The 26,582-nt window shown below is 58.2% G+C and overlaps 2 protein-coding genes across 2 annotated transcripts in view; one reads left to right on the plus strand and one right to left on the minus strand.

Moving 5' to 3' along the window:
• The window catches only part of LOC131084093 (dedicator of cytokinesis protein 2-like), a 56,245-nt gene that overhangs the window by 3,724 nt on the left and 25,939 nt on the right, over window positions 1-26,582 (plus strand). Inside the window, 27 exon segments of the mRNA XM_058025205.1 lie at window positions 108-191; window positions 290-330; window positions 491-546; window positions 619-736; window positions 817-965; window positions 1,717-1,852; window positions 1,945-2,099; window positions 2,444-2,525; window positions 3,416-3,551; window positions 3,871-3,946; window positions 4,140-4,219; window positions 4,322-4,447; window positions 4,531-4,655; window positions 5,986-6,084; window positions 7,239-7,311; window positions 7,403-7,506; window positions 10,423-10,612; window positions 11,690-11,787; window positions 11,897-11,986; window positions 12,242-12,342; window positions 12,956-13,090; window positions 16,980-17,091; window positions 17,790-17,860; window positions 18,192-18,298; window positions 18,726-18,853; window positions 19,698-19,748; window positions 20,416-20,511. Coding sequence (XP_057881188.1) covers window positions 108-191; window positions 290-330; window positions 491-546; window positions 619-736; window positions 817-965; window positions 1,717-1,852; window positions 1,945-2,099; window positions 2,444-2,525; window positions 3,416-3,551; window positions 3,871-3,946; window positions 4,140-4,219; window positions 4,322-4,447; window positions 4,531-4,655; window positions 5,986-6,084; window positions 7,239-7,311; window positions 7,403-7,506; window positions 10,423-10,612; window positions 11,690-11,787; window positions 11,897-11,986; window positions 12,242-12,342; window positions 12,956-13,090; window positions 16,980-17,091; window positions 17,790-17,860; window positions 18,192-18,298; window positions 18,726-18,853; window positions 19,698-19,748; window positions 20,416-20,511 — 2,819 coding nt within the window.
• LOC131083548 (uncharacterized) lies at window positions 23,249-26,534 on the minus strand. Its single transcript, XM_058024338.1, has 2 exons — window positions 25,973-26,534; window positions 23,249-23,647 (listed from the first exon to the last, which is right to left on the minus strand). The coding sequence occupies exons 1-2, from the start codon at window positions 26,380-26,382 to the stop codon at window positions 23,419-23,421; spliced, it is 639 nt and encodes a 212-aa protein (XP_057880321.1). The 5' UTR covers window positions 26,383-26,534; the 3' UTR covers window positions 23,249-23,418.

Below are 26,582 nucleotides of genomic sequence, written 5' to 3' on the forward strand. Positions count from 1 at the left end.
GCCTGTTTTGGGGGGCGCCATGGGGGGCTGGCTGTGGGGTGCAGGTGCCTGGGGGCTGCTGAGGGGCTCCAGGCAGGGCTCCCAACCCCCATCCCCTCTTCCCACAGCCGTGTGGAACTTCCCGCGCACCAAGGAGCATCACCTGCCGCTGCAGATAGGGGAGATGGTGCACATCCTGCAGGCCTCCGAGGGTAAGGGGGACCCCCAGTGAGGGTTCCTGCCCCCTCCTTTGTCCCTGAGCCGGGGCCAGGTCCCCCAGCCCGGCTGACAATGTCCCCTCCCCTGGCAGGCTGGTACTGCGGGTACTCGCTCCGGAACAGGGCTGCCCGGGTAGGTGACAGGCTGCTGGGGTTTGGTGGCAGCAGGGACACTGCTGGTGGCTCTCTGTCCCTGCTGGGTGACTGGGGCGGGCAGGCTGGGCACCCTGTGGCATTGGCAGCCCCCAGCTGTGCCCTCCTGAGGGAAATCTCCATGGCTCTGGCTCCCTCAGGGCATCTTCCCCGCCTCGCTGATCCGGCTGAAGGGCACCACGGTGGAGCAGAGGGGGTAGGTCTGGGGGGCACAGGCAGGGGTTGGGGGGCTCCACTTTCTGTTCCCTGCGGTCCTGGGGTGCTCCAGGGCTCCCTGTGCCTCCCCCAGGCTGGAGGAGAGCGCGGTGCCCTCCGACATGCCCATGGTGCAGGAGATCACCACCACGCTGCGCGAGTGGGCCGCCATCTGGAAGCAGCTCTACGTGGTGAGGGACGAGGCTCTGGGTGTTGGGGACATCTGGGGACAGGCTGGGGGAGCCCCGGTGACCCCGTGGTGGTGCTGCAGGCCGGGCAGACGGAGCGCTACGGGCAGGTGAAGAGGATGATGCAGGAGCTGATGGAGCAGCGCTCGCAGCTGCTCTCGGGGACGCTGCCCAAGGACCAGCTCCTGAGGCTCAGGAAGGAGGTCACCGGCAGGATGGACTATGGCAACAAGTGAGGCTGGGGACAGGGACCTCAGATCTGCCTCAGGGACAGGGACCTCAGATCTGCTTCGGGGACAGGGACCTCAAATCTGCCTCTGGGACAGGGACCCCAAATCTGCCTCTGGCAGGGACCTCAGATCTGCTTCGGGGACAGGGACCTCAGATCTGCTTCGGGGACAGGGACCTCAGATCTGCTTCGGGGACAGGGACCTCAGATCTGCCTCTGGGACAGGGACCTCAGATCTGCTTCGGGGACAGGGGCCTCAGATCTGCCTCTGGGACAGGGACCCCAGATCTGCCTCTGGGACAGGGACCTCAGATCTGCCTCGGGGACAGGGACCTCAGATCTGCCTCGGGGACAGGGGCCTCAGATCTGCTTCGGGGACAGGGACCCCAAATCTGCCTCTGGGACAGGGACCTCAAATCTGCCTCTGAGACAGGGACCTCAGATCTGTCTCTGGGACAGGCTGTGCGGAGCCCAGGTGTCCTCCTGGTGTCCTGGCTGGCTGTCCCAGTGTCCCCATCGTCCCAGCTGGCTGTCCCGTGCTGGCTGGGGACAGTAATTGTGCCAGCAGCTGCTCAAGCCACCTGGCCAAGGGTTATGACTGGGACAGGAATGTTCCTGGTGCTGCCAGCTGCTGTCCCCTTTCCCAGTAGGATCTGTGCTGTCCCCCCAACCCTGTGCAGGACAAGTGTCCCCTGGTGGGACACACAGTCCCAGGTGCCCCCGGTCCTGTCTCACCCCACCCTGGCCCCTGCAGGATCCTCGCCCTGGACTTGGTGGTGCGGGATGAGGACGAGAACATCCTGGACCCCGACAAGACCAGCGTCATCAGCCTCTTCCAGGCTCACAGGAGGGCGGCACAGACCCTCAGCCAGCGCCTCCAGGAGGAGACGGTGAGGCTGCTGCCAGCCTGATGTCTGTCCCAGAGCCTGATGTCCCCTGTGCCAGGGGAGGTGACAAGGCTGAGCCACCTCGTGTCCCCCAGAGCTCGCAGCAGAGGGCACCAGGTCGCGGCACCCACGGGGCTGCTTCGCCCTCCCACAACCTCTACCTGTGCGTGCGGAACTTCGTGTGCCACATCGGGGAGGAGGCGCAGCTCTTCATGGCGCTGTATGACCCCGGCGAGCAGCGCATCATCAGGTGGGGGCTCAGGACAGACCCCTGCCCCTGTCCCTGCTGTGCTGGGTGTTTGTCCTGCTGCCCCCTGAGGCGTTCCCCTCATGCTGCCCGTCCTGCCCAGCCCTGAGAACCCAGCGGTGTCACAGGGGGAAGGGACACATCCTTTTATTGTCATGGCGCCATATCCCATGGGACAGCCCATCCTGTCCTGCCCCAGGCACTGCTGAGGTGACCAGGGGACAGCCAGGCTGGCCCAGTGCCTGTGCCGCGATTGGGGACCCTGGTGGCACGGAGGGTCCGTGGGATGGGAGCTGTTGGGGTCTCTGCCACCCCCGTGCCCACCTCAACCATCACCCACCCCGCAGCGAGAACTACGTGATCCGCTGGGCCAGCACCGGCGTCCCGCAGGACATCGAGCTGCTCAACAACCTCAGGGTGGTGTTCACGGTGAGCGCAGAGCCTGGGGCGCCGCGCTGCTGCCCCTCCTGCAGATTTGCCCCCACCCGCAGCTTTTCGGTGCCCCGTGTGCCACCCCCGTACCTCCAGACCCTTCACAGATCCCTGACCTGGCACCTGCCGTGGGGCTGTCCCTTGGGGTCCCCTCCCGGTGCTGGGGGTCCCCTCCCGGTGCTGGGGGTCCCGGGGTCCCCTCCCGGTGCTGGGGGTCCCGGTGTGTCCCGTCCCCGCTCGTCCCACGCCCCCGTTGCTGACTCAGCGCTTTGGCTGCAGCGCAGCGCTGACCCCCGGGACGCCGCGGAGCCATCGATATGCAAATGAGGCGGGAAAATCAATGTTAATTAATGAGCAGCATCAGCACTTGGGCTGCGCCGCCGCCCCCGATTCTCGCCCATCTCTGCGCTCTGCTCTGCTCTGCTCGCTGCTGATGTGTCCCCAAGCGTTGTGGCGTGTCCCCATCCCATGTCCTTAGCGCCGCTGGGAGGTTTTGGCGCAGGGGCGGCCCCCAAAGGATCCGGTCCCCTCCCCAGCTGGGGTACAGGGCCCCCCCACATCCTCACACCATGCCAGGTTCCCCCCGCCGCCAAACTGCCTGCTCTGGGGTGACCCGTTGGGTCCGTCGGTGCTGGCATTGTCCCCACCGCGGGGATTTGGGGCTGGCATTGTCCCCACCGCGGGGATTTGGGGCTGGCGTTGTCCCCACCGCGGGGACTGGGGACTCCTGGGGTGCGCAGGAGCCCCCAGGGCAGCGGGGCTGTGTCCCCACAGTGCAGGACAGCAGGGACGCTCTGTGCCCACCGCCACCCCGAGGTGACGCGGCGCTGTCACCGTCCCATCCCCTGCGGCGCTGCCAGGGTGACGCTGCCCTGTGTGTCCCGCAGGACCTGGGCAGCGCGGACCTGAAGCGGGAGCGGCTGTTCCTGGTGTGCCAGATCATCCGCGTGGGGCGCATGGACCTGCGCGACAGCCACAGCCGCAAGCTCAGCACGGGGCTGCGCCGGCCCTTCGGCATCTCAGGTGGGGCTGGGCACCCCGGGGACCCGCGTGCCACCACCCTGGCACTCGCCCAGAGCCACCACACCGGGATCTGTGATGTCCCTGGGCTGCTCCCGCTGTCCCTTTTCCCTGCCTGCAGACCCCAACCCCATGGTTGTCCCCACACTGTCCCCCCTCCGGGGCTGTCCCTGCTCAAAGGACACTTCACCCGCCCTGTCCTGGCACAGGGGGACCCCTCTGAGCAGCCCTGGGGAGCTCCCCTGCCTTCAGCTCCCCCTATGACCCCATTCTGGGCTGGGATTGTCACCCCTGGCACGGCGCCACCTGTGTGTCACTGCAGTGATGGACATCACCGACATCGCCAGGGGGACGTGCGACAGCGACGAGGACAAGCAGCACTTCATCCCTGTCCACCCGTGAGCCCCGAGGGGAGGGGGAGAGCTGGGGAGGGCAGGGAGGAGCACCCCAGGGCCTGGCTGGCATGGGGACAGCACCTGGTGGCATGGGGACATCCCCTGGCTGGCATGGGGACATCCCCTGGCTGGCATGGGGACAAGAGGTGCAAAGACCCAAGAGAAAAGTTTTTTCCCCCAAATGTGGCTTTCCCAGGGTGGCTGCTGATGGCGATTTCCTTCACACCATGATCCGGAAGGCGGTGGAGGGCAAGGACATCAACCACAAGGGTCAAGGTAGAGACCCTGTGTCCCCTGGGCCACCTGCTTGTCACATGAGGCATCGAGGACTTGTGTGTCACCCTGTCACCCCCTGAAAAATCCCTGTGGTCCCTGCAGGGCTCTGGGTGTCCCTGAAGGTGCTCTGGGGAGACCTGAGCCAGGTGAGGAAGGACCACCCGCACCTGGTGGACCGCAGCACGGCGGTGGCTCGCAAGCTGGGCTACCCGGAGGTCATAATGCCAGGCAAGCGTGCTGGGGACAATCCTGGGCGTCCCTGGGGGTGGCAGCGTGGTGGCAGGGCCTGGCTGACGGGGCTGTCCCCACAGGTGATGTCAGGAACGACATCTACCTGACCCTGGTGCAGGGCGAGTTCGACAAGGGCAGCAAGAAGACGCAGAAGAACGTGGAGGTGACAGTGTGTGTGTGTGACGAGGCAGGAAACGTGGTGCAGGTATGGCAGCTGTCCCCTTGTGTCACATTGAGTATGGCAGGTGTCCTCTGTGTTACATTGAGTATGGCAGGTGTCCTCTGTGTCACCTCGGGTATGGTGGGTGTCCCTTGTGTCACCTTGGGTATGGCGGGTGTCCCCTGTGTCACATTGAGTATGTGTCACCTTGGGTATGGCAGGTGTCCCCTGTGTCACCTTGGGTATGGCAGGTGTCCCCTGTGTCACATTGAGTATGTGTCACCTTGGGTATGGCAGGTGTCCCCTGTGTCACCTCACATTGAGTATGGCAGGTGTCCCCTGTGTCACCTTGGGTATGGCAGGTGTCCCCTGTGTCACATTGAGTATGGCAGATGTCCCCTGTGTCACATTGAGTATGTGTCACCTTGGGTATGGCAGGTGTCCCCTGTGTCACCTCACATTGAGTATGGCAGGTGTCCCCTGTGTCACCTTGGGTATGGCAGGTGTCCCCTGTGTCACATTGAGTATGTGTCACCTTGGGTATGGCAGGTGTCCCCTGTGTCACCTTGGGTATGGCAGGTGTCCCCTGTGTCACCTCACATTGAGTATGGCAGGTGTCCCCTGTGTCACCTCGGGTATGGCAGGTGTCCCCTGTGTCACCTCACATTGAGTATGGCAGGTGTCCCCTGTGTCACCTTGGGTATGGCAGGTGTCCCCTGTGTCACCTCACATTGAGTATGGCAGGTGTCCCCTGTGTCACCTTGGGTATGGCAGGTGTCCCCTGTGTCACCTCACATTGAGTATGGCAGGTGTCCCCTGTGTCACCTTGGGTATGGCAGGTGTCCCCTGTGTCACCTCACATTGAGTATGGCAGGTGTCCCCTGTGTCACCTTGGGTATGGCAGGTGTCCCCTGTGTCACCTCACTTTGGGTAGAGCCAGCAGCTCCTCCAGGCTGGAGGAGCCTCTTGGGCCTCTGGAGTTGCCGAAAATAGAGATCTGGGAATGGAATAAAGAAATGGGAAAGTGACAATGAGGAATTGGGACAGAGATAAAATTGTCCTGCCTTGGGGACAGCCAGACCCCCTGGCCATATCCAGTGTCCCCAGGACAGGAAGGAGCTGTGGACAGGGGGGTCAGACCCAGGTGTCACCTCCCCAGGGTGGCTCTTGTCACTCTCCAGGTGTTCTGTCCCCAGTTCTCACCTGGCTCCTGAGGGACGGGCTGCAATTCTCCATCCCCATCCCTGGGAGGGCCATGTGTCCCCTCGGAGGTGGCACCAGGCAGGTTAGGGGGGTGTGGGCAGGGGGTTTGGGACAGGGATTGTCCCCTCCCTGCGAGGTCACGGGGCTGATCCCGAGGTGTCTCCTCCTGCAGAACGTGATCCACGCGGGAGCAGGGGACAGCCCCAGCAGCCACTACCGCTCTGTTGTCTACTACCAGCAGCGGCACCAGCGCTGGATGGAGACCCTCAAGGTGTGGGGACAGCGGGGCTGGGGTGGGACAGCCCTGCAGCCCCTCCTGGATGTGCCACTCGCTCCTCCTGCTGCTCTAGGGGGTCCCTTTCAGAGCAAGCATTTTGGGGGGCAGTCCTTGGTCCCATCTCGGGGACAGTGGAGGTGCTGCCAGGGTCACAGTGTGACCCCTGGATGGTCACCCAGTCCTGGGGATGTGTGACAGTGTTCACAGGGGTCTGAGGATGAGGGAAGAGACGAGGATCTGACTCCATGTTTCAGAAGGCTGATTTATTATTTTATGATATATATTATATTAAAACTATACTAAAAGAATAGAAGAAAGGATTTCATCAGAAGGCTGGCTAAGAATAGAATAGAAGGAATGAATAACAAAGGTTTGTGTCTGGGACAGAGAGTCCGAGCCAGCTGACTGTGATTGGCCATTAATTAGAAACAACCACATGAGACCAATCACAGATGCACCTGTTGCATTCCACAGCAGCAGATAATCAATGTTTACATTTTGTTCCTGAGGCCTCTCAGCATCTCAGGAGGAAAAATCCTAAAGAAAAGATTCTTCATAAAACGTGTCTGTGACAGGGATGGGCCCTGCAGCCCTGTCCCCATCCCAGTGCTCCCAGTTCGGCCTCACTGGTTCACTGGGGAGGACGTGGGGTTGGTTTGCAGCAGTGGATGGTCTGGCACAGCCCCTGCCTGGGCACACAGGGACATCGTTGGGGGCACAGAGGGACATTGGCCAGGTGTGGGCACAGAGGGACATTGGCTAGGTGGGGTACAGAGGGACATTGGCTAAGTGGGGCACACAGGGACAGTGGCCAGGTGTGGGCACAGAGGGACATTGGCCAGGTGTGGGACAGAGGGACATCATTGGCCAGGTTGGGGACAGAGGGACATTGGCCAGGTGGGGCACAGAGGGACATCATTGGCCAGGTGTGGGCACACAGGGACATTGGCCACAGGGACATTGGCCAGGTGTGGGCACACAGGGGCATTGCCCAGGTGTGGGCACACAGGGACATTGGCCAGGTGTGGCACACAGGGACATTGCCCAGGTGGGGGCACGCAGGGACATTGCCCAGGTGAGGGCACACAGGGACATTGCCCAGCTGGTGGCACAGCCCCTGCCCTCACCTTGGCCCCTCTCTCCCCCAGATCGCTGTCCCCATCGAGGACGTGCACAGGACCCACCTGAGGTTCACCTTCCGCCACCGCTCCTCCAGCGACTGTGAGTGTCCCCTGGTGCCAGCACTGCCTGTCCCTGCCTGGGGCCGTGTCCCTGGTCCCCTGCAGCTCCCCCTCACGCCGTGTCCCCCCAGCCAAGGACCGGAGCGAGCGGATTTTCTCCATGGCCTTTGTGAGGCTGATGCGCCCCGATGGCACCACGCTGCGGGATGGGGAGCACGACCTGGTGCTCTACAAGGTATGGGGGGACCCCAGAACCCCCTAAAGTGGGGAGAGCTGTGGGGAAGCAGCACTTCTGGGGCCAGGATCCCAGTCCCTGCCTGAGCCACGGCGCTGGTGGCACGTACCCAAAGTCCCCGAGGGTTTGTGGTGTCCCCGAGGGTTTGTGGTGCCTCCCTGCTGTCCCTACTGTCCTTGGTGACAGGGTCTCTCTGCACACACATCTCCAATCCCTGTGCTGCTCCTCTGGAATGCCAAGTTTGCTCTGGGAGAAGGTGATTTAAGCCTTTGTGACGGGCAGGGAACGTCCCCGTGCTGTGGCTGCGCTTCACCTGATTTCACCAGCCCTGCACTGCTGGGGTTTGCTCTGAGACAGTGGGGGCGAGGCAAAAATCGCTGCTCATTTGGGAAAAAACGCTGTCAGCTTTAATGTGAAGGTGCTGCTCCCTTACCTGGTGTCCCCTCACCTCACTGGGACTGCTGTGACAAGAGGAGTGGGTGGTGCAAGCTGGTCCCCACTGCCAGGGTGAGCTCAGGGCTCTTCCCAGTGTGTTGACACCTTCTGGGGTCCCTGTTGTGGTCCCTTCTGGGTCCCTTCTGGGGTCCCTGTTGTGGTCCCTTCTGGGGTCCCTTTTGGGGTCCCCTCTTGGGTCTCATCTGGGCTCATGGAGTTCCAGTGTCCCTGAGCTGCTGCATGGGGGTGTTCTCTGATTTTGGCAACGTGACCACAGCTTCTCCAGGCAGATCCACGTCCCTCCCTGAGTTCTGCCTTTTTTTTGGGATGGCTCCTGCCTGCTGTGGCAGCCCAGGACAGGGACAGACCACGCTGTTCCTCCCTGAGGCTCCTGCACATTTGAAATCATTATGTCCCTCCCTCCCTCCCTCCCTGCTTTATTTTTGGGTGAAAGACCCAAATTCTTGAACTGCTGCCGTGGCCCTCGGCGCTGGCTCTGCTCCCTGGCTCTTTGGGGACCTTTGGGATGTGGCAGGGAGATCAAACCTCCCACACCTCCCTGCCAGGAGAACAAGCCCTGCACAGCCCCTGTTCCCCTCAGAGAGCTGTCCCTGCCCTGCTGAGCCCCACGTCCTGAGCTGCTCCATCCTCTCCCTGCCTGGCTCTGGCTCTTCCTGGCAGGCTGGGAAGTCAGAAAATATTTAATCTTTTTGTCTCTGCTTGCCAGAGGAATGTGAGTGAAGGGCTTTTAGCTGCTCAGAGCTCTTGATCTCCAGCTGCTCTGAGCTGCAGATTGTTTTCCCTGCATGGGCTCCAACAGTTTTCCCTGCACAAGCTCCAGATGTGTCCTGGAGGGGAAAAGCCACCAGCAAACAGCTCTGTCACCTCCCTGCCACCTTCATCTGTAGGGGTTTCACCCTGCCAGGCAGCAGGCAGGGAGGGATGGGTGTCTGTGAGCTGCAGCATGGCTGGCTGTGGTCATCCCCCACGTCCCAGGCTGGCCAAGAGCAGGGGAGGTCACTCAGAGTGACCCCAGTGAGTCCTCCTGGGTGGAACATTGAATTTGACCCTCACTCATGGAGAAAGTTTCCCACACTTCAAGATAGACTGGAATCCACAAAAGTGTGAAATAGATTATAGAGAGCAGTGTAGGTGTATCACTTAGGTGGGAAATTGAGGTTTTGGGATTTTTAGTGTGTTGTGGATGGAAGCAAGATGGAGGGCACAGGGTGATGTCCTGAGTTTCTTCTTCATGCCTCTTCTTCCTCCTTCTCCATGGGTTTGGGTGGCATTTTGTAATTGGGCAGAAAAGTCCCCATTGCAGCTCTGTGGGATCAGTTATTGGGTTAAAAGGGAAAATAATCCAGGTGTCAGCTCTTAACTGGATAGTTTAGCTTTAAAAGACCTTGGAACAAGAGATTGTTGGCCATTTTGTGCCTTCTGATGAAAAGCTGCAGAACTCACAGCAGTGAGACTGTTTTACTGATAAGAAATGACAAACACCTGAGTCCCAACACAAATTACTCTCTCAAGTGTGTTGGAAAGGTTAAAGTTTGACAATAAAGTCTCACAGATGCTTAGCAGAAAGATTTTTGAGTGTAGAATCTGATGAAGGAATAGAGATGGAAGCAAGTTTTGATATAGAAGAAAAGAATTGCTGAGCCAGTCTCACTGGATAACCAAGGAGGCAAAGGCTGTGTTAGTTAGAAGGGGTTTTTATGGCTTAGAGCAAAGGATAAACCCACCCCAAACAAGAAGATGTTTGTACCAAGCAGAAAGATAGCACAGGCAAACAAGGCAGCAAATGTTGCAAGTAGAAAAAAGGCCTCAGATTTTTCCACTGCAAGAAAACTGAAAAACAACTTCTAGCTTAAACTGTAATGCACTGACTTTTAGTGATTGGAGAACAGTGACATGAATATGGTAATTACAGTAGTTATGATAGGCTAGAGATAAAAGTTAAGGTAGAGATTGGTTCTAATGTATGAAGATGCTCAGCAAAGAAAAGTATAGAATGCATTATAACCAAAAGAAAAGTATATAATGCATTATAACCAAAAGAAAAGTATATAATATATTGTGACCAAAAGAAAAGTATATAATGAATTTGTAACCAAAAGAATAGAATGCATTGTAATCAAAGGAAAAGTATATAATGCATTGTAACCAAAAGAATATAATATATTGTGACCAAAAGGAAAGTATAGAATGCATTGTGACCAAAAGAAAAGTATATAATGCATTTATAACCTAAACTCAGGGTCTCCAGGCCTGCCTGCAGCTGGAGCTGACAGCTGTGGGCACAGCTCTGTCACCCATGATCTTGGACGGAATAAACTGCATTTCAGAGAGCTGCCTGGAGTCCCACATCCCTCATTTCGGCTCTTACACAAGTGCCTTCAATCCAGGCCCATAAAACCCCACAGCTGGTGCCCCCACAGGCCGGGGATGGCTCAGCTGTCGCTGTGCTGTGCCCTGCAGGGTGACAGCAAGAAGCTGGAGGATGCCAGCGCGTACCTGTCGCTGCCCTGGGAGCGGAACGCGCCCGAGCCGCGGCTCCTCCCGGGCTCCTCCTTCCGAGTGAGCGGGGCCGCGGCCGCCCTGGTCCCGTCCGGCCGGGACAGCTTCCAAATCTCCACGCTGGTCTGCTCCACCAAGCTGACCCAGAACGGTGAGTGCTGGGTCCCCTCAGAGCGGGGCAGCTGGGGCTGTGTCCCCTCACCGGTGGTGCTCCCGCCTGCTGGACCATGGTCCTGATATTTGGGTCTCCAGTGTCCATCACAGTGGGCTGAGATCTGGGGACAGTGAGTGCTCAGTTTGGCCATGCTCAGGATGTGGGAGGGCTCAGTTTGGCCATGCTCAGGATGTTTTTGGGGAGATCAGCTCCATCTGGGGATTTTGGGTGGCTGCCATCCACTGGAGAGGAGCAACAATGAGTGGGATTCCCACTTGAATGTGGCTGTTGGAGGCTCCATCACCTTCCCTCCAAACTGAGGTTGGAACTGAAGCTCTGTGGTTTCACCCCCATCCCTGGATTAGCTCCTGCTGGACCATAATTCTGATATTTGGCTCTCCAGTGTCCATCATGCTGGGACAGAGAGCTGGGGACAGTGAGGGCTCAGTTTGGCCATGCTCAGGATGTTTTTGGGGAGATCAGCTCCATCTGGGGATTTTTGGGGGCTGCCATCCACTGGAGAGGAGCAACAATGAGTGGGATTCGCACTTGGATGTGGCTGCTGGAGGTTCCACGACCTTCTCTCCAAATGGAGGTGGGAATTGGAGCTCTGTGGTTTCTCCCTCATGCCTGGGTCAGCTCAGGGGAGTTTCCAGCATCCCTGGGCTGCTCTGGTGCCCCCTCAGCCAGGGGAAGGGCCCATGGGATGGGCTGGGCTCTCCTCCCATCTGCTGCAACGCTGGAGGGTGGGAATGGCTCATCCTGCTCTGGCTGAGCGCAGGGGACTCAGGGGACGTGACCTGGTGGCCTGGGGATGTGACACACAGTGACAGCAAGGTGCAGGGCACTGTGGTTCAGTGTGGAGGGCTCAGGGATGAGGCTGCTCCGTTCATTCCCTTCCTGTAGCACAATTTTGTCCACCACAACCTATTTAAGGTTTGTGCTTTATGGACTTGGCTTCAGGGGGTCTCAGTGGTTGTGGGAGGGGTCCTGGCTGCTCCTGATGGGGGAGCAGGGGGTTGGTGACACTGGGGTGTGACAGAGAGTCCTCAGTGCCCCATTCCCCCGGCCCAGTGAACCTGCTGGGGCTGCTCAAGTGGCGCTCCAAGCCCAGCCTGCTCTGTGGGAACCTCCAGAAGCTGATGAACGTGGATGGAGGAGAGGTCATCAAGGTACAGCCAGCATTTCCTCCCTCCCTGGCTCCTGCCCCCCACTCCCCATGCCCAGAATTGGGTTTTGGGCAGTGCTGGGATCATCCCTTGAGCCCTGCTGTCCCCTCAGTTCCTGCAGGACACGCTGGATGCCCTGTTCTCCATCATGATGGAGCACTCAGACACCGATGTCTATGACACCCTCGTGTTTGACGCCCTGGTGAGCACAACCTGTGTGGGTCTGAGCCCTCCCCAGTGCAGGGTGGGCACTGGTGGGACTGGGACAATGGGGTTTGAGTGACCCAGCACAGGGCAGGGCTGTTCTGGGGGACATTGTCCCTTTGGGGGACAATCCCAGCAGCATTTAAAGGTGTTTTACCACAAGAGTGACCCCAGTGATGGCTCAGGGTGGGCTCAGGGTGGCAGAGGGGTCCCCCTGCCCACGCCAAGCTGTGCCCCTGCCTGCTGCCCTCAGGTTTTCATTGTCAGGCTGGTGGCTGACAGAAAGTTCCAGCATTTCAACACCGTCCTGGAGGCCTACATCAGGCAGCACTTCAGCGCCACGCTGGCCTACAAGTGAGGGGCTGGGGCTGGGGCATGGGGGGGATAGGGATGGGAGAGCTGAAAGGGTGGGGGACAGGGATGGGGCAGCTGGAATGGGGTGGGAGAGGGCTGGGACAGCCAGGATGGGGCTGGGAGAATGGGGACAGGGGGGACAAGGCTGGGACGGGGCTGGGACAGCTGGAATGGGCTGGGACATCCAGGATGGGACTGGGATAGCTGGAGTGGGGCTGGGACAGTGGTGACAGGGAGAGAAAGGGCTGGGACAGCCAGGATGGGGCTGGGACAGCCAGGATAGGGATGGGACACCTGGGATGGAGCTGAGACGGTGAGGACAGGGAGGAACAGGGCTGGGACCGATGAAATGGTGGGAAAGGGTTGGGATAGCTGGAATGGGGCTGGGACAGGGAGGGACAGGGCTGGGACGGCTGGAATGGGATGGGACATCCAGGATGGGGGCTGGGACAGCTGGAGTGGAGCTGGGACAGCTGGAAGGGTGGGGGACAGGACTGGGACAGCTGCAATGGGGCTTGGACAGCTGGCATGGGGCTGGGACAGCCAGGATGGAGCCATGGCAGAGGGCACAGGGAGGGACAGGGCAGGGACAGCCAGGACACCCCTCCCGCAGGAAGCTGCTGGCGGTGCTCACTCAGTACGTGGAGCAGGCGGGCCGGGGCGAGCCCTGCGAGTCCCTCCCGCGCACCTTCAAAGCCCTGGAGTACATCTTCAAATTCATCGTGCGCTCCCGCCGCCTCTTCGCACAGTGAGTGCTGCTGGGCTGGGCCTCCCGGTGTTCCCAGTGCTCCCAGTGCTGCTGGGCTGGGCCTCCCGGTGCTCCCAGTGCCTCCCAGTGCTGCTGGGCTGGGCCTCCCAGTGCTCCCAGTGCCTCCCAGTGCTGCTGGGCTGGGCCTCCCAGTGCTCCCAGTGCTCCCAGTGCTGCTGGGCTGGGCCTCCCAGTGCTCCCAGTGCCTCCCAGTGCTGCTGGGCTGGGCCTCCCAGTGCTCCCAGTGCTCCCAGTGCTGCTGGGCTGGGCCTCCCAGTGCTCCCAGTGCTCCCAGTGCTGCTGGGCTGTGCCTCCCAGTGCTCCCAGTGCTGCTGGGCTGGGCCTCCCAGTGTTCCCAGTGCTCCCAGTGCTTCCAGTGCTGGCTGTGCCTCCCAGTGCTCCCAGTGTCTCCCAATGCTCCCAGAGCCTCCCAGTGCTCCCAGCAGCTCCCAGTGCTCCCAGTGCTGGCTGTGCCTCCCAGTGCTTCCAGTTCTCCCAATGTCTCTCAGTGCTCCCAGTTCCTCTGAGTCCCTCCCAGTGCTCCCAGTGCCCTACAGTGACCCTGCCCCACAGTGACCTCTGCCACCCCTGACAGGGAGTTTCCAATGAGCTCTTCAAACCCTCCCACGATGGGAATGGCAAAGTGCCCCGGGCAGTCTGTGCCCCTGCATGTGCTGGGAAGGTTTCCTGGAGCCTGGTGGGAGTGGGGGTGGAGCTGGGGGGTCTCTGATGTGCCCTCCAAGCCCAACCCTGCTGTGATGAGCAGAGGAACAGGGTGGGTGCTCCACAGCTCAAAGGTCGAGGTGTCCCCAGGCCTCTCCAGAGTCCCCCCAGGGCTGGTGTCACTTGTTCCCCATGGGCACAGGGCTCACATCCAGCCTGGGTGATGCACAAACACCCTCCCAGCGTGGGAGAGGGGGAAATCAGGAAATCTGGCATCTCCAGATCTTCCTCTTTCATTCTACGTAGGCAGCACCGAAAGCTGAAGTGTCCTGAGGGGGCAATGAAGGACCCCCCCCACACACACACAGGACACAGGGCGGGCACTGCTGGCACTGAAAGCTGGGGGGTCACCCCATTCCCAGGCACCCTGGGTTCAGCAGGAAGCTGTTTTGGGGGGGAATGAGGGCTTTGCCTCCTGCACCCCAAGCCCAGGATGTGCTGGGATCCCTGTGTGTTGTATTTGTTGGGAATGCCCTGATGAAGGCAGGAATGATGAATCTGAATCCATGTTCTCAGAGGGCTCATTTATTATTTATATATAATTTATATATTTATATATTTTTATAATTTATATATATTTATATTTTATATAGAATCCATATATAAATTAGTTATATTACATATTATATTATATTATATCATATTATAGTATAGTATATTATAGTATATTACAGTATAGTATATTATATATTATAGTATATCCTATTATAGTATTATATCATATTATATTATACAATACTCTACTAAAGAATACAGAAAGGATACTTACAGAATGCTAAAAAAGATAATGAAAACTCCTGACTCTTTCCAGAGTCCTGACACAGCTTGGCTCTGATTGGCCAAAGAGTGAAAACAACTCCCAGCAGAATCCAATGGAACAATCACCTGTGGGTGAACAATCTCCAAACACATTCCACATGAGCACAACACAGGAGAAGCAAATCAGATAAGAATTGTTTTCCTTTTTCTCTCAGGCTTCTCAGCTTCCCAGGAGAACAATCCTGGGTGAAGGGATTTTCAGAAAATGTGAATGCCCCACCTGTGTCCCCTCCCAGTGGCACTGGGGAGCTGTGCTGGTGTCCCAGTGTCCCCAGGGACTGCCACACTCAATTTGCACCACTCTGGATTAACCAGAGTTAATTAACCATAGGGTTTGAGCCCTGTCTGTCCTCACCACTTCCATCTCCTCCCAGGTGCTCCAGAACCTTACACCCAGCACCTGCCTCTCCCTCCTGTGTGAGCACATTCCCAGCTCAGAGCGCTCCTGGCAGCAGAAATTAATTACCCAGCTTGTTTGCAAACAGCCCCCTGAATGAGTTTGCCTGGAGCAGAGGCATCCCTGAGGACATTTAGTGATTTTATAGAGCTTCCCTTTATCTCAACATGCAATAACACGGGCTCCTCAGATCCTCTAAGTGCTCTGAACGTGCTGCAATTTGTACGGGCTGTAATCGACAGGAATTGGGTTGTAATTAGAGCCAGTTGCTGCAGATTGCTGCCTCTGGGATTGCCTGTGCTGCTGCTGGAGCTGGACAAGCAGAGCCTGCAGCTCCTCTGAGGAGCCCAGGTAGCTGCAAGGATGATTGAGCCCTGTCCCCCACCTCGGGACACCTCCCTGTGTGCCCTCAGTGCCCCAATAGCACCGTGGTGACGTCTGTCCCTCTCTGCTTCCTCCTTGCTGCTTCCTCTGCCTGCTTCTCCTTTTCAGCCACCACTGAGAGTGGCAAAACTTTCCCTGCCAGTGCTCATTGTCCCCAGATTTTGAGGTAAAATTTTGGAGCAACCCATGTGTCTTGGTTTGGAAAGACAGGAGTCTGCTAAGGAAGGCAGGAGCCTCCCCTGAAATGGAGAATGTAAACCCTCCCCACCCCTCTGAATTGCTATAAATTTTAAATTAAGGGGCTCTCAGGCAAAAATAGGGGAGCAGGAAATAACAGTTCTTTAATAGGGAAAGGAAAAAAAGGAAAGGATAAAATAAACAATGCAGTGCATGAGAACAACACTGCCAGAGTCAGACCATACCCTGCCCCCTGTGTGCCAGGGTGGTGTCCCAGCCCCATCCCATGGGGGCTCAGCCCTCCTGCAGTGCCAGCTGTGGCTCTGCTGCAGCAGGGATCCTGCACAAGGGGGGAGTTTTCCTCTGCAGCTCCAGGGCTGCTGCAGATGGGCCTGGGCTCCCTCTGGCCATGCAGGGCAGCAGAAAGCTGCTCCTCTGGCAATGCAGGGGGCAAAGGCTGCTGGGGTGTCCCAAAGCTCAGATTGGATCCAGGGAGGAATGCTTGGCTCCTCCCCTGGGCGGAGCATCTACAATGGGATGCTGGAATTTGATCAGCCATGCTGGGACACTCACTGGCCATGGACAGAAGATAATTAATAATTAATGGCCCATGAACAGCAGAGATCTCCTGGAGGGAGGATTGGCTGTGGAACAGATACAGAAAACTGCCCAATGAACAGCAGATAACTGCCCCACCTCTGACAGATAATGATTTAACACACACGTTGCCTTGCAATCTAGGATAGATGCCAGGGAAGGTGTGTGGTGTAGCATTCACATCCTCTGAAAAAATCCCTTCACCCTGGATTTCTCTCCTGGGAAGCTGATAAACCTCAGAGAAAAGGAAAACAATTCTTATCTGATTTGCTTCTCCTGTGTTGTGCTCATGTGGAATGTGTTTGGAGATTGTTCACCCACAGGTGATTGTTCCATTGGATTCTGCTGGGAGTTGTTTTCACTCTTTGGCCAATCGGGGCCAAGCTGTGCTGGGACTCTGGAGAGAGTCACAAGTTTTCATTATTATCTTTTTAGCATTTTGTAAGTATCCTTTCTGTATTCTTTAGTAGAGTATTGTATAATATAATATGATATGATATGATATGATATGATATGATATGATATGATATGATATGATATAATATAATATAATATAATATAATATAATATAATATAATATAATATAATATAATATAAGTAATTTATATACAAATTATATAGAAAAATTATTAAAATTATATAAATATATAAATTATATATAAATAATAAATGAGCCTTCTGAGAACATGGAATCAGATTGATCATTCCTGCCTTCGTGGGGCATTCCCAGCAAGTAGAGCAGTGGGGCATGGTGGCAGTGTGGTGACAGCATAGTGACTCTGGCCCTTGCAGGCTCTACGAGGGGAAGGAGGTGGCCGAGTTCCAGCGCTCCCTGCAACGATTCTTCCTTGCCCTCAACCAGCTGATGCAGTCCCCGCTGGAGGGTCCCACCCTGCTCACCCAGGTATGGGGGCATGGGGGGCCCTGGAGGGCTCAGCTGGGCCCTGGGTGCCAGGGAGCGTGCCCAGGCCAGGCACTGGCTGTCCCCTTGCTGGGGTGACACTGTGTCGCTGTGTCTGTGGTTGTTTTTAGGGCGTCACTGTGTCACTCAGTGTTTGTTTTGGGGTGTCACTGTGTCTGTGTTTGTTTTTGGATGACACTGTGTCGCTGTGTCTGTGTTTGTTTTTAGGGTGTCACTGTGTCACTCAGTGTTTGTTTTTGGGGTGACAATGTGTCGCTGTGTTAGTTGTTGGGGTGACACTGTGTATCTGTGTTTATTTTTAGGGTGTCACTGTGTCACTCAGTGTTTGTTTTTGGGGTGACACTGTGTCTCTGTGTCTGTTTTTAGGGTGTCACCGTGTCACTCAGTATTTGTTTTTGAGGTGACACTGTGTCACTGTGTCTGTGTTTGTTTTTGGGGTGACACTGTGTCACTGTGTCTCTGGTTTTGGGGTGACACTGTGTCACTCAGTGTTTGTTTTTGGGGTGACACTGTGTCGCTGTGTCTGTTAGTTGTTGGGGTGACACTGTGTATCTGTGTTTGTTTTTAGGGTGTCACTGTGTCACACTGTTTGTTTTTGGGGTGACACTGTGTCGCTGTGTCTGTGTTTTTGGGGTGACACTGGGATCCTGTCTGAAGGCAGCTCTGTGGTGTCTCTGCAGGGAGCAGCTCTGAAGTACCTGCCCTCCATCCTCGAGGACGTGTTTGGGATCTTTGACTCTTCCACGCTGGGGTAGGGTCCCTGTGTCCCTGTCCCCCTGTCCTGCTCAGCACCTGCCCCAGCCACCTCTGTCCCTGCATCCAGCACAGAGCAGGGGATCTGGGATCACCTCCTGACCCCTTCCCAGTGCAAAATTGGGGAGCTCTGCTCAGTTTTAGCCTGGGAACTCAGCCCCAGCTGGGTTCATTTTGGGAATTCAGGCAGGGTTTGCCTGCTGGTAGCCTGTGGTGGGCACAGCTGCCCTGTGGGACCATCCTGCCCCCGTTTAGGGGGTCCCCCCACCCATCAGCCCCATTCTGAGCAGAACCTGGAGCTCCTGCTTTAACCCCTCTCCTGCTGGCAGGGCCGTGCTGAGGGACTTTGTGGGGAACCTGCAGCCCCAGCGCCTGCTGAAGCAGAAGCTGCAGTGCCTGACTGACATTGCCAGCAGCAAGGCCTTCCAGTGCCACGGTGAGAGGGGTCCTGGGGGCACTGCCCTTGCTGAGCCCACCCAGAGGCCATGCACAGGCTGGGGAGGAGTCCCTGAGTAGGGATTCCTCCGCTGCCTCATCCCAGGGTGGTTCCACAGCTGGGGACAATTCCCTCATACCCGGGGTGGCTCCATAACTGGGGACAATTCCCTCATGGCTGAGGTGGCTCCATAACTGGGGACAATTCCCTCATACCCGGGGTGGCTCCATAACTGGGGACAATTCCCTCATGGCTGAGGTGGCTCCATAGCTGGGGACAATTCCCTCATGGCTGAGGTGGCTCCATAACTGGGGACAATTCCCTCATGGCTGGGGTGGTTCCACAGCTGGGGACAATTCCCTCATACCCGAGGTGGCTCCATAACTGGGGACAATTCCCTCATGCCCGTGTCCCCTTGTCCCCCCAGAGTGCAGGGAGCTGGTGCTGCAGGCAGCCCTGCCCATCCTGCAGGAGCTGATCCAGGCAGGGGAGGAGGAGGACGCCTGCATCGAGCTGCTCAGCAGCATCCTGGAAGTTCTCTACCAGGCCCAGAAGGTAAAGCAGGAATCAGCTGGGCAGTGACCTGGCCAAACCCCTCGGAGTGAGGTTAATCACCAATTCCTGGCCAGGGTATTGTTGGAGTTCACTCACTGTGGGTGTCACCATTCCAGCAGGACATGCCCAGGGTGGGACACAAACTTTGTGTTTTCCACCTCAGTGAGTTTCTGCTGGGTTGCCCGACATCCACATGAGTGGGGAAGGGGCTTCCAAGCTCAGGGATGACATTAACCTGAGGGTGGTGGGGACATCAGCAGCTCTGCAGAGCTGGGAGGAAGAAAATGAGGGAAGGGAGGAAGGTGAGATCACATTGATAATGAATCATGAAAGATCTGGAGAGACATTCTGTGGTATTGGCCAACCAGACCAAGCAGGTGGAGAATGGCTTTTCTGGATTTGAATAAATCAAACAAATTGTATCCAAACCTGATGCATTGGCCAAGGTCACCCAAACATTGGTTTTTGGTTGACTCACAGGCAGGATCACGTTACTTAAGGCAAACAACAAAGTAATAAGGCATGAGTATGATTTCTGATTTAGTTTCCTATTTTTCTTTGGTTTCCTTTCTGATTCAAGGCACTTTTACTTTTTGTCTTTTCCCAATTCTATTTTGGGACAGGCCAAATGTAACTAAAATTTCAATGGCCTTATACCTCCTATGAAATTCTGCTGGTCAGCGATTGCCAGTCACCCCCTGGGCAATATCACACTCCAAAATGAAGAGTGATGGCCCCAAACAGGAGGCAGGGACATGGTGGGCACCCACCCACCCAAATGTGGCCTGTCTGGGGTGGGCTGGGGCCATTCCTGGGGGTCTCAGCTCTGTTTTGGTGATTGCAGAGCGCAGAGAACCTGCGAGCACGGCACAAGGACCGTGGGGATGTGGAGCTGGTGAGTGTCCCTGCAACACAGGGAATGGCTTGGGAATGCACAGAATGCTCTGTTCCTGCCCTTCCTGCTGTTCTGGGGTCCCTTTTGGGGGCCCTTGGGGGGTTCAGGTGTCCCACCTGCAGTGTAGTGATAGTGGGAGCTGAGCTGGACACTGTGTGCTGGGAGGGTGAGGTGGTTCATTAATCCCCACAGCACCAGAAAGCCCAGGAATGGGATGGAAAGCTCAAAAATTGTGGTGAAAAAAATCTCATTTTGGGCTTAACTTTTAAACCTGAAATAGCCTTTATGGAGAGTGTGGTGGGACACTCTGAGGGAAGACTCTTCTTTTGCTTCAACCCCATGAGAGTTGATCCCACCTTTACCTGCCCAGCACCATCCTCCTCATCCTCAGCCATCCTTGGCTGTCGCCATTGTCCCCAGCCAGGTGGCCACAGTGCCAGGGAGGTGGACAGAGCTGTGCACCTCTGTGTGCAGGGCTGAGCTGTACAGAGATCCCAAATCCCATATTTTTGCTGGAGCACATTGCCTCGCTCTGACTCCAGCTCCGGATCAGGCTCCATTCCCGTGTCACCACCCCGATGTCACCTGCCCCTGAAGGAGCCGTGCTGGGACACCTCCCACAGCTGGGACGTGCCCTGCCATGGCCCTGCCACCTCTCACCTTGCAGGCACAGGTGAAGAAGCACATCCAGGTGGTCCTGGAGCGGCTGCTCCACACGGTCAATCGCAGGGTGATCGTCCTGGACCGGGAGAACCCGCTGAGGGTGAGTCCCACTGTGCCACACGGGAGAGGTGACACTGCTTTGGGGGGCCTGGCTGGGTGTGACTGGCTCTGCTCCTTGCTGGCCTTGCTGCCAGCACCCAGCAGGATGGGGATGGATGCCAGGGATGTGCCCAGTGGGATGCAGGGGGAAGCAGGAGCTGGAGCATCTGGGCATCTGTTGTGTCCTGGGAGGGCGATGTGGTTGCTTAAACCCCACAACATCAGGAAGCCCAGGAATGGGATGGAAAGCTCAGAAACTGTGGCGAAATATCTCATTAACTTTGAAACCTGAAATAGCCTTTATGGAGAGCATGGTGGGATGCTCTGGGGGAAGATTCTGCTCTTGCTTCAACCCCATGAGAGTTGATCCCGCCTTTACCTGCCCGCGGGGCAGGAAAAGCTGTTTTGGGAGCAGTGATGGGTTTGGGCTGCATTATCTGGAAATATCAGCCGAACCCGGAGAACCGTCGCAGTTTTACTGCCAAAAACGCGTGAGGAGCACGCTGGACACGCGGGAAGGGAGGCGGGTCAGAGGAGCAGCGATGGGAGGGGACAGAGCCGGACCAGCGGGGCTCGGCATCTTTCTGGGGGCAAACCCAGGAATTGCACTGCGTCTTTGGGTGGGCGATGTGCTGTGCTGGTGTGCGATCTGGAAGCTCGGAGCGGGGAATTGCCGTGCCGCGCCGTACCGTACCGTGCCGTGCTGTGCCGTGCCCAGGGAGCTGCGGGCAGCCGGAGCGGAGGCTCCGCCGCCGGGGCCGTGCGGCGATGCCAGCGCCCGGCTGTGATTCAGCCGTGACTCAGGCAGGAGATGCATGCGGGGTCGCGCTGGGCTCCATCCCTGCTTCCACCCCTCGTTCCCAGGCTCTGTGAGTCAAAGCTGAAAGCGCCGGGCAGCGATGGAGGCGAGGCGGGATGAGGGTGAAATGCAGTGATGGAAACAAGGGGGGATGAGGGATGAGGGTGCAGCACAGCCCAGGGCAGCACAGAGCGATCCTCGGCTGTGCCGCGCTCCTGCTGCTCGCTCGTGGCTCCACAGGCGCCCTCTGGCAGCTCTCCCTGCACAGCCCCTGATGCTGCCATAGCCCCTGCCTCTGTCGGGATTCCCAGACCCTCCAGCTCCAGCTGCTGGGAAGGGCTGAGTGGGCCAAAAATCCCTGTGCCTGCAGCAGGACAGTGCCCGCCCATCCATCCATCCATCCATCCATCCATCCATCCATCCATCCATCCATCACCCATCCATCCATCATCCATCCATCCATCCATCCATCCATCACCCATCCATCCATCATCCATCCATCCATCCATCCATCCATCATCCATCCATCCATCCATCCATCCATCATCCATCCATCCATCCATCATCCATCCATCATCCATCCATCCATCCATCCATCCATCCATCCATCCATCCATCCATCCATTCATCCCCATCCATCCATCCATCCATCCATCCATCCATCCATCCATCATCCATCCATCCATCCATCCATCCATCCATCCATCCATCCATCATCCATCCATCCATCCCCACCCATCCATCCATCCATCCATCCATCCATCCATCCATCCATCCCCACCCATCCATCCATCATCCATCCATCCCCATCCATCCATCCATCCCCATCCATCATCCATCCATCCATCATCCATCCATCCATCCCCACCCATCCATCCATCCATCCATCCATCCATCCATCCATCCATCCATCATCCATCCATCCATCCCCACCCATCCATCCATCCATCCATCCATCCATCCATCCATCCATCATCCATCCATCCATCCATCCATCCATCCATCCATCCATCCATCCATCATCCATCCATCCATCCCCACCCATCCATCCATCCATCCATCCATCCATCCATCCATCCATCCATCCATCATCCATCCATCCATCCCCACCCATCCATCCATCCATCCATCCATCCCCACCCATCCATCCATCATCCATCCATCCATCCATCCATCCATCCCCATCCATCCATCCATCCATCTCCATCCATCCATCCATCCATCCATCCATCCATCCATCCATCCATCCATCCATCATCCATCCATCCATCATCCATCCATCCATCCATCATCCATCCATCATCCATCCATCCATCCATCCATCCATCCATCCATCCATCCATCCATCCATCCATCCATCCACCATCCATCATCCATCCATCATCCATCCATCCATCCATCCATCCATCCATCCATCCATCCATCCATCCATCCATCATCCATCCATCCATCATCCATCCATCATCCATCCATCCATCCATCCATCCATCCATCCATCCATCCATCCATCCATCCATCCATCCATCATCCATCCAGTGGCTGCAGGGATATTTGACTTCCTCATTTCTGTCACCAGCCAGTGAATCTTCCCCACCCATGAGGTCCCTGCCCCCCCCACCCTTCCACCCGCGGTTTTTGGGGACAGATCTCCTCTCTCCAGGCCAGAACCTCACAGAGACCATTCCCCACTGTCCCTGCCCAGTGCAAACCCTCGGTGCTCCCAGTTAACCTGCAGGAAGCAATGGCAGGGATGGCTGAGCAGCCCCTGCTGGGCACTGCTTTGAGTCTGGAGCACCTCAGGGAACCCCAAACAGAGGGAAATCCAGGGAAAACAGCCGCTGCCCCCTCCTCATCCTCATCCTCCTCCAGAACAGAAGCGCACAGGCGGGAGAGGATGTAACAAAAATAGCGTCTCCTTGGAATTTATTGAATTCTCCTTAAATACAGCCGCTGCTCCCCTCGCCGTTCCCACACCCCCGAGCTCCCCGCGTTCAACGGAATGGTTAAAAATAGAAAAGCTGGTGCTACCCAAACCCTACCGAGGGAGGGAGGGAGGGAGGAGAGGTGGGCAGGGGCTCAGTGCTGGGCCGGCGCCCCCGCGCTCCGGGCTCACAGGAACCAGAAGCATTTGCGCCGCGATTTCTTCACGTCCAGCTTTGCCGGCAGCCTCGACACGGGCGACGGCTCCTGCCTGGGCGGGGAGGGGGTCCCCGCCGCCCCCAGCGCCACCCCCGCCGCCCCCAGCGCCGTCGGGGGGGAGCTCGGCCCCGCGTCGCCCTCGATGTGGCTCAGCACCCGCTGGAAGCGACCTTCCTGCTGGCGGAAATCGTGCTCCACGCTGCGACACGCGGGGACCGTGTCAGGGGGCAGCGTGGCATCCCCTTGTCGCAGCCCCCTCACCTGCCACAGCCCCCTGTTTGTCACAGCCCCCTGTTTGTCACAGCCCCCGCGCCCCCAAACAGCACCCCCAGGCAGCTCAGTGTCCCCAGCACAGCCCCCGTGTCCCCAACACAACCCTGGGGCAGCTCAGTGTCCCCAGCACAGTCCCCGGGCAGCTCAGTGTCCCCAACACAGCCCTGGGGCAGCTCATTGTCCCCAGCACAGCCCCCGGGCAGCTCAGTGTCCCCAACACAGCCATCGGGGAGCTCAGTGTCCCCCAGCCTCTGGTGTCCCTGCAGCCCCCGGTGTCCCTGCAGCCCACAGTGTCTCTGCAGCCCCCTGTGTCCTTGCAGCCTCTGGTGTCCCTGTAGCTCACAGTGTCCCCACAGCCCCCGGTGTCCCACAGCCCACAGTGTCCCCGCAGCCCCCTGTGTCCCCTCAACTCCCGGTGCCCCCCTGTGTTCCTGCAGCCTCTGGTGTCCCCGCAGCTCCCGGTGTCCCTGCAGGCCCCGGTGTCCCCTCAAATCCCGGTGTCCCCACAGTCCCCGGTGTCCCACAGCCCCCGGTGTCCCCGCACTCCCCAGTGTCCCCGGTGTCCCCACAGCCCCCGGTGTCCCCGCACTCCCGGTGTCCCTGCAGCCTCTGGTGTCCCACAGCCCCCGGTGTCCCCGCACTCCCGGTGTCCCCGGTGTCCCCGCAGCCCCCTGTGTCCCCGCACTCCCGGTGTCCCCGGTGTCCCCGCAGCCCCCGGTGTCCCCGCGCACCCTGCGGTGCGGGCTGGCTGCCGGCAGCCTCGTGCTGCGCTGTCCCCCCTGGCGGAACGTGCGTCAATCTCCTCGGCCCGGCCCCGTCCCATCGCATCAGCGAGGTGACACCGAGTGTGCCCGGGAACGGGCACGTGGCGCTGCCACCCCGCACACGGGCAGCGCCCCACGAGCCCCCCCCCCCGGCGGGCTGGCACCTCCTGTCACCTCGTGTCACCTCGTGTCACCTCCCCTGGCGAGGACAAGGAGTGTCCCCGGCATTTCCAGAGATCGGGGTGAGGGGTGCAGAGCAGGGAGCAGCCTCAGCTCCCTGCAGTGACACAGGGAGGGGATGGCACTGCCGTGGGACCCCAGGGTGGGACACAGGCAGGTCTGATCCCCTCCATGGGCCATCCCTGGGGTGCTGCCCCTGCTCCCTCACCCCGTGTTCCCCCAGAACCTCTCCTCATGCCACGGGGGCAGTGAAAGCCACAGCGAGTCCCCAGTGGCCATTCTGGGGAGCCACCTCCCCCAGATGTGACATCTGTGCCGCTGCCATGCTGCCTGGGGACAGGCTCGTCAGGCCTCATTAGCCTGAAGTTCCCCAAAGCTACAGCTCCAAACTCCCCTTGGAGCAAGTATGGGGAGCAGGAGCGCTGAGGCAGTGCTGCCACTGAGCACAGGGACACGAGGGGACCCCAGCCGGGCACCCCCAGCCTGAGGTGCCCCAAGGAGGGGGCACAGTGCTCACAGAGCATGGCAGGGCAGTGGCACAGGTGCACTACAGAGCATGGCTTGGGACCAGCTCACTGTGTCCTACACATCCCACATCAGCATCCCCTAATTAACAGCAAATGGGAACACACCTGGCCAGCCACCTGCACTGGCCAGAGGGACAGAAGGACACTCAGGGGTGCCTGGAAGGGCAGAAAGCTTTAGCAAAACTGCAACCCTCCCAATTCCCCCAAAGACAATGCTGGGAGGGCATGAGATGCCTTTTCCCACAGCCCAAATGGGATCTGAGGAGAGCGTGCGGCAGAGGGAGGGGATTCCACACCCTGGCCCAGAGCCAGCGCTGGGGAGCAGAGCCCAGGCCCTGTGTTCCCAAACCACAGTGAGGGGCAGGAGCCCATCTGCAGCATCTGTGCAGAGCTGGCACGGGGACAGCAGGATGCAGGCTGCATTTGGAGCGAGCCCACGCAGCAGCCGCCAGCGAGGCTTCCCCCATAGATGGCTGCTCCAGGAGGGAAATGCTCTGCCACGGTGCCAGAGCAGCCCCTTCCAGGTGCTGCTCCTCCATGGAGAGCACCCTGGCTGGTCTGATCTGCAGGGACAGCCCAGACACCCCAAAGTGTTCTATGTGTGGTGTCCCCAACACGGGGAGAGGAGGTGCGCGCTTGGCTGTCACCCTCCCTGCTGCCTCCCTGTCACCCTCCCTGCTGCCTCCCTGTCACCCTCCCTGCTGCCTCCCAGCCAGGGGAGAGCTCTGGGACTGCAGGGGAGCAGAGCCCAGGGGTGCTGGAGCCAGGGCTGGCCCTCACCTGTAGATGATGCAGGCACAGTCCCGGCAGGTCCCGCAGTTGGCGATGTCCTGCCCAGTCCGGTACGAGTGGCGCCTGTGACAGAGATGTGCCGTGAGCCTGGGGACCTGCTCTGGGTCTGCCCGTGTCCTCTGCTGCCCCTGTCCCACCCCAGCAGCCAGGACTCTGCTCCCTGCAGCCCAGCTCCTTTTCTCCTTGGGATTCAGACCCTCTTCTCCCTGTATCTCCTGGATCCCAGCTCCTCTTCCTCTCTGGGATCCATCTCCTCTCCTCCCTGGATCCCAGCTCCTCTTCCACTCTGGGATCCATCTCCTCTCCTCCCTGGATCCCAGCTCCTTTTCTCCTTGGGATTCAGACCCTCTTTTCCCTGTATTTCCTCCTGAATCCCAGCTCCTCTTCCTCTCTGGCATCCATCTCCTTTTCCCCCTGGATGCCACCCCCTTTCCTCTCTAGGATCCATCTCCTCTCCTCTCTGGGATCCCAGCCCCTCTCGTCCCTGGATCCCACCCCATTTCCTCTCTGGGATCCCAGTCCCTCTCCTCCCGTGTGATCCCAATTAATACCAAGCCAGGTGTTTCTCTGATGGGATCACACTGGGCACTGTGGCGCC

This window comes from Melospiza georgiana, chromosome 5 (genome assembly GCF_028018845.1).
Source record: "Melospiza georgiana isolate bMelGeo1 chromosome 5, bMelGeo1.pri, whole genome shotgun sequence".
NCBI classification, from domain to species: Eukaryota; Metazoa; Chordata; class Aves; order Passeriformes; family Passerellidae; genus Melospiza; species Melospiza georgiana.

Coding starts and splice junctions, on each gene's coding strand:
- LOC131083548 (XM_058024338.1), bottom strand. CDS start 26,382: ATGCCAGAGAGGAAGAGGAGCTGGGATTCAGGAGGAAATACAGGGAAA. Junction 23,648..25,972: donor TGTGCCTGCATCATCTACAG/GTGAGGGCCAGC, acceptor CGCGTGTCGCAG/CGTGGAGCACGATTTCCGCC.